The sequence below is a fragment of the Coturnix japonica genome, unplaced genomic scaffold, assembly GCF_001577835.2.
Source record: "Coturnix japonica isolate 7356 unplaced genomic scaffold, Coturnix japonica 2.1 chrUnrandom461, whole genome shotgun sequence".
Classification (NCBI taxonomy): Eukaryota; Metazoa; Chordata; class Aves; order Galliformes; family Phasianidae; genus Coturnix; species Coturnix japonica.
This window is the reverse complement of record NW_015439874.1, coordinates 132926-140187: the sequence shown is the minus strand read 5'-3', so window position 1 is coordinate 140187 and position 7262 is coordinate 132926. Positions and strand designations below refer to the sequence as shown.

The window sequence follows — 7262 nt, the reverse complement described above, 5'->3', positions numbered from 1 at the left end:
CCAATCACTCCTCAGTTGACCTGCAAGGACCTTTTGAACCCAATCACTCCACAGTTGACCTGCAAGGACCCTTTGAATCCAATCAATGAATTAATTAAAACAAATCTTACGTCGATGCGCTGCGTCGTGTACAAAGGATTCCCCACAATGGAGTCATATCTTCCCGTCTGGTGTATGACATGGTGCAAGGAATCCATCTGATCCCATGGACAATACGAAGGAGGGGAGAAAGAAATAAGGACAAATCATTAAAAGCAGGTATTACAAGAAATATAGGCATGTTTTATTAGAAATAATTGTAAATCGATGGCGTTAATACTGCAATAAACCCCCCATCAAGTTCTATAGAGACCCTCAAAGAAGCCGACGCCAATTTGTTGATGTAAATCTGAAGGGTGGAAGGACACCAATACGTCAATTCAGGTCTCAGTCTTAATTGATTTCAACAACAAAAAACCCAAAAAAACACAAATTTCAATGGGTTTGTTTCAGAAATCTGACTCTCAAGAGAAAAGAAAATCATCCTCGTGTGGTTATTAAGAGAAACTGCTCTAATAAAAACCCCAAAAAACACAAATTTCAATGGGTTTGTTTCAGAAATCTGACTCTTAAGAGAAAAGAAAATCATCCTTGTGTGGTTATTAAGAGAAATTGCTCTAATAATAATATTAATAATAATAGTAATAATAATGGAAATAAGCTGCTCACCTGTGACTGCACATTGCCTCCCACTGGAGAGCTCTGGTAGGAGGTCAACGACTGCAAATTAATGAAGGAATCTCCGGAATTGGTCATTTTAAAAGAGCCAGAAGAAGCTGAATCACAACAAAATAAAGAAACAACCAAGATTCAATGCTAAAAAATAACCAAAACAACATGTATTTTATTTTCTTTTTATCCTTTATCCATTTCCAACCATTGAATCCAACCATTGGAAATGAACCCAACCATTGGAAATGAACCCAACCACTGGAAATAGAGACTTCCAAAGTGCTTTTCCTCACCCGAATTTGGTGTCGATGGGGAGTTCGCCCGGTTGCCCTGAGCCACAACGTTGGTTGCATCCACAGCCGTCTTCGCTGCATAAAGATTGGCTTCTTCCTGGAACTTCCCGATGTTCTTCTTGTACCTGATTCTCTTATTGCCAAACCAGTTTGAAACCTGGAGATTTACAGCCCTGTTACCATTCAAAACATCCCATTCTCCGTTACAATGACAACAAAAATGATGTTTTATAGTAGGGTTCAAGCAGAGAAACCCTTTAGAACAACGTCAATGCTCTTTGTTTTCTTTTAGTACCGTCAACTACAACCTATTACCGCCTATAGGGTAATATATATATATATATAATATATATGACCTGGCAGAACTCAGATGTCTCTATATAGCCTGAGATCGACTCTCATGTTCATCATTCATTGCTGTTCCCAGCTGCCCTTGATGTTGTCTGTCAGGTTATTCCCATTTTCCCTTGTTTTTCTTTACGCCTTCACCTGACCGAGAACACTTTTCCATCCTTCAGCCTCTGACTTATGAAATTTGCTTTGAGTTCCCCTTTGCTCGCTTGTTTTTGTGCCCCTAAAGCTCAACTTGGCCACGACTATGGGCCTGTTTTGCTCATATGGGATTTCTTAGACGAATCAAGGCTATATTTCAACGAACCACTGCATTTGGATGGGGACCCTTAACAGTCACTCAGCCCATCTTAATGGTCTTTCCCAACCTTAACCATCCTAAGACTCAAAGAAAGAAGCCATAATTCCAGATCAACCTCTCCCTACCTGCGAAACCGTGATGCTGCACTTCTTGGCTAGCTCTTCTTTGGCTTCTTCACTGGGGTAAGGGTTGCTGAGATGGGAATAGAAATACTCATTCAGGATTTCCGTAGCCTGCTTGTTGAAGTTTCTTCTCTTCCGCCTGTTGGGAAACCACAATTGTTTCTATTTGAGCCGCGTAGGCCGCGAGCTGTGGGTCTACTCTGAACTATTGAGGTTTGAGGAGGAATATATTCAATTCCACGCTGTTTTTAATGTGTTTATGCCAAGGTAAGACCCACAAGCTATGGGTCTACTCTGAACTATTGAGGTTTGGGGAGGAATGTATTCAATTTCACGCCATTTTTAACATGTTTATGTCAAGGTAAGACCCATGAGCTGCGGGTCTACTCTGAACTATTGAGATTTAAGGAAGAATATATTCAATTCCATGCCGTTTTTAACGTGTTTATGCCAAGACCCGCGAGCTGTGGGTCTACTCTGAACTATGGAGGTTTGAGGAGGAATATATTCAATTCCACGTTATTTTTAACGTGTTTATGCCAAGGTAAGTAACCTCAGCATGGATGACGACCCATCAGGTGTTAACATTAAAACTAACAGCGCCAGGAATGAGGCTTTCAATGCAATTATTGGCACTGAGCAAGAAACAAAGCCTGGATTTAAGTATCCATTGCTGCTTTTCATTGTACCTCGCATCAAGGAAGCGTGAGCGGAAGATCATGACGGCTTCACACGTGCTTTGCTTCAGCTGCATCTGGATGGAGCTGAATTTGCGATGGATGATGCTCACCATCCGCTCAATCTCTTTGGGAGAAATGGGTCTCGTCCGGCTCTGTTCCCTGAGCAGGTTCATGACGTGGGTGGTGAACTCGCTGCAGGCCTGAAAGTGAAGATATTGGCATCGAGAAACGATCAAACACCCCCAAATTAATTCCCCCTTCCAACAAGATTACATATCCCAACAAAAAACAACAACAAAAACCCAACAGAGGTCTTTCAGCTTTATTCGTATTTACTCTTAAATACCATAACAAAAAACAATGAGACGTTAATTATCTTTAGTCTGATGTCCAGTCCCTCTATTTCATCTTATTCCTGCAACGCTGAGGTAAGTTCTCAAAACAAAACGTGAATAACCTCGCGTTGAACTGAACTCAATTCGCCTCCTGCTCCGTCCTTAAAACCAACACCAAAGGGGGGAAGGGGGAAGGAAGAAAAAAAAAAGGGGGGGTTATATTTCAATTGAGATGATAAAAACTCTTCCATGCAGAAAGATCACCTGTTCATATTTCTCTAGCTCAGAGTGGTATATCTGTCGGATCTGTGACAGCTTGGCCCTGTAGTCAGAGTGCTCAATGCTATTGTCATTTGGACAGCCACCTGGTGTTGCTGCTACAGCCATCGGTGCTCCTCTTCCTCTTTTCTCGGGGCCGGAGACGCCCTCCGCCAGCAACATGTTATCTAGTCTCATTAGTTGGGCATCGGGGGGGTCTTCTTCCTGAATACCACGAATACTTAACACTGGGTAGATATAAAGAGGGAATCAAAAGGTTATTTCCAGGTAGGGAAGAGCGTCCGCTTCAATGGTAGAGTATTTAAAGACCGTTTTCTAGCAGGCTTCTATCTCCAGGTCGAGGAAAGAAGGAGAGTTTAATGAAGGTGTCTTAGAGAAAACAGGGATCAGAGGGAGAAATGGGCAACGGGATGGTAAAAGACTATGGAAGGTGGATGAAATGCATCTGAGCTGCTACAGCTGCTGTATTTCTGCACCTGAAATGAACTGAAATGAACACCACATTGATGTCAGATGATGCTGAAATCAACACCCGGGGGCTGATTGATGTAGGGAATCACCAGGAGCTTTCTGGCTTTTATTTGGATTATAACTGTGAGGCAATTTAATAAGCAGTGGATTGGATTCAGGAGGAAATCTGTGCTGATAACACAGTGATGGACACCAGATCCAAAGAGAACAAAGGGATATTCCAATGCTATCCGACAAAACAGAACTGTGGGAAGACAGAATGGGTTGGGTTGGAAGGGTCCTTGAAGATCCCAGAACCATAGAATGGCTTGGGTTGGGTTGGAAGGGTCCTTGAAGATCACAGAACCATAGAATGGGGTTGGGTTGGGTACAATGGGGTTGGGTTGGAAGGGTCCTTAAAGATCACAGAACCATAGAATGAGGTTGGGTTGATCTTGAACATCAGAGAATCATAGAATGGGCTGGGTTGGAAAGGTCCTTAAAGATTACAGAACCATGGGATGGAGTTGGGCTGGAAAGATCCTCAAAGATCACAGAACCATACAATGGGTTGGGTTGGAAGGGTCCTTGGAGATCACAGAACTACAGGATGGATTGGAAAGGTCCTTAAAGATTAAAGAACTGTGGAATGGGTTTGGGTTGGGTTAGAAAGGTCCTTAAAGATCACAGAACCAAACTATTTGGGCTGGGAAGCATCAGTGCTGTGGAAGAGGACCCTGGGTGCCACATTCTCATCTCCCTACACACACTGTGATGCACATCAGCACCTCGTGTTGGAGTCGAGCTCCCAGCTGCAGCTTAATTTTATGTCACCCGTCTAATGATGGTAATTAGACATTCGTTATCATCAATTACGCATCAGCTCGTCTCAAGTTGGCTGCTGAATAAAGCACTCCCACGACCTCAAGGGAAGAATCCGGTTGGCTGGGGCTAGCAAGAAACTAGAGAGGAGTTAATTAGCATTAATGAGTTGCACTTTCAACCCCGTGGTTCATCTCCTATAAGTTCATCGCAACTAAAGAAACTCCACGTAACTCATTGGTTCTCTTTACACACAAGAAATCACAAATTCCCTGCTTTCCTGCACATCCCCTACTGATATCTGTCAAATATGCAAAACCACTACCCTAAGTGATGTGAAATTCCCATCGTTTCTAATTAATCCTTAATTAAACCGCATCGCAGCCTAAGGTGTTGAAGCCTCGGTATGCAAATGCAATCACAGCCATATATTTTGCATGTCATTAATTAAGAGGTTTGTGGTTCTGTAATGAGGTTAGTGGTACCAAAACAAGCGGTGCACGCTTGGCTGTGAGTTTTATTGGGTTGTTTTCTTTCCCCCCCTTTGCAGAAGGGAGCAAATAATGCAGAAAAGCCAAGTTTTCCACCCATTGGATATAGATGGGTTGGCTTCACCTTTGTAGATGGGCATTTTAGGGCCAGAATTGAACTATTTGTACCATCCTAAGTACAGAACACCTACAGAAAACACAAAGATGTTTTCCCAGATGGTATCACTGATATTAACCTGAACAGATTAATGTACCCAGATCCAATAGATCCCTCCTGGAAAGTCATGAATGGGAACTGCTCACTGATGGAGTCATTCAAGAGAAATATGGAAAGCTTTGGATGTACCACTCTAACCCAAAAAGAAGAAACAACCTTTGCCAGCCAATACGTCGGCTCTGAATGTTGAGCTCTGACCCATCCATTCCAACCACTCCACAGTTGACCTGCAAGGACCCTTCCAACCCAACCACTCAATGGATGACCTGCAAGGACCCTTCCAACCCAACCACTCAATGGATTACCTGTAAGGACCCTTCCAGCCCAACAGTTGAACTATAAGGACCCATCCATTCCATCCACTCCACACTTGACCTACAAGGACCTTCCCAACCCAACCACCAACAGCTGACCTATAAGGACCCATCCATTTCAACCACCCCACAGTTGACCTACAAGGACCCTTCCAACCCACCCACTCCATGGCTGACCCACAACGGGGGGGAGGAGGAGGAAACCATGTTGTATTCAACATTCCAAGCCCCATAGAGCCCCCACAGCCCATCCATCACCCACCAGGCCCCGCTTCTGTAGTGTCTTTAATCCATAAGTCAGGTTCCCTATACCATCCTAATTAATATCAATTAAGATGTGGGGTACCAAAACATACAAACCTGGAGGGGACAAAGAATCACATCACAGAGGAAGAGTAGATTGTATTCGTAGGGCCATATTCATATATAGGAATATATGACCGTATTCATAGGACCGTGTCCATATATATGAAGATATGACCATCTTTGTAGGACCACATTCATGCACGTATAAAGATAAGACCATAATTCACAGCACCCTGATCATATAGATGTGAATACATGACTGTATTCATAGGGCCATGATCACGTATAGGAATACAGGACTGTATTTGTAGGGCCGTATTCATCTATATGAATATATGACCATATTTGTAGGACCACCTTCACTTGTACACAAATAGATGACCTTATTCATAGGACCCCATTCGTATATATATACAATATATGACCACATTCATAGAACCTCATTCATATATATGAAGATATGACTGTCCTTATAGGATCCCATCCGTATATAGGAACACTGGACTAAAAACCCATTTGCCCCCAAATAAGCACCAATAAGGCACACTGAAAAGCAGCAGAAGTCATAGAACCCCACTGGGCAAACACGGGCTGTGGTGAACAAGGGCAAAGCTGAACATGGGATGGTATTTTTGGGGGGAAAAAGTGGTGTTTTGGGGGTGGGAAATGGGTGTAGGAATGACATTATCTCACCTGTTTTCTCCTTGATCTCGCAGAGCACGCTGAACAGAGCAGGCTTCATCCTATGGCAGTTCAGGGCGTGTTTCCTGCAGCAAAAAGAGAAAGGCAGAAATCCTGTACAAAAAAAAGGAGGAAAAAGAAAAAAACAAAACAAAAAACACTTAGTTTTGATGCTGGGAAAACTCAAAGAGGAGGAAGAACCTGGAACGCAACCCAGAACACAGATAGAAAGTGCTCAGGGCAAGGCACAGATGGAACCAACCTAGAACACAGCTGGAATCAATATAGGACACAGCTGGAACCAACCTAGAACACAGCTGGAATCAATATAGAACACAGCTGGAACCAATACAGGACACAGCTGGAACCAACCTAGAACACAGCTGGAATCAATATAGGACACAGCCACAGTAAACCTGGAACACAGCTGGAACCAACCTAGAACACAGCTGGAATCAATATAGAACACAGATGGAACCAACCTAGAACACAGCTGGAACCAATATAGGACACAGCTTGAATCAATATAGGACACAGCTGGAACCAACCTAGGACACAGCTGGAAACAATATAGGATGCAGACCAAGACTATATAGGACACAGCCACAGTCAACCTGGAACACAGCTGGAACCAATATAGGACACAGATCAAAACCATATAGAACACAGCTGGAACCAGCCTGAACAGAGCTGAAAAGTATATAGGACATGGCCAGAAACCATATAGGACCTATAGAACCATATAGGACCATATAGAAACCATCTGAACCTATATGGAACACAGACAGAACCAACCCAGAACACAGCTGGAAACCATATAGAACATAGCTGGAAACCATATAGAACACAGCTGGAAACCCATATAGAACACAGCCTGAACCCACATAGGACATAGCTGGAAACCATATA

General features: G+C 43.2%; 1 protein-coding gene across 1 annotated transcript in view; it reads right to left on the bottom strand.

The window, feature by feature from the left end:
- The window catches only part of PBX4 (PBX homeobox 4), an 11998-nt gene that overhangs the window by 1686 nt on the left and 3050 nt on the right, over nt 1-7262 (bottom strand). The window contains exons 2-8 of the mRNA XM_015850474.2: nt 6366-6439; nt 3058-3299; nt 2468-2658; nt 1782-1917; nt 1005-1161; nt 709-815; nt 111-197 (exon numbers count right to left, since the gene is read on the bottom strand). Of these exons, the coding sequence (XP_015705960.1) occupies nt 111-197; nt 709-815; nt 1005-1161; nt 1782-1917; nt 2468-2658; nt 3058-3299; nt 6366-6439 (994 nt within the window). The remainder of the gene's footprint in view (nt 1-110; nt 198-708; nt 816-1004; nt 1162-1781; nt 1918-2467; nt 2659-3057; nt 3300-6365; nt 6440-7262) is intronic.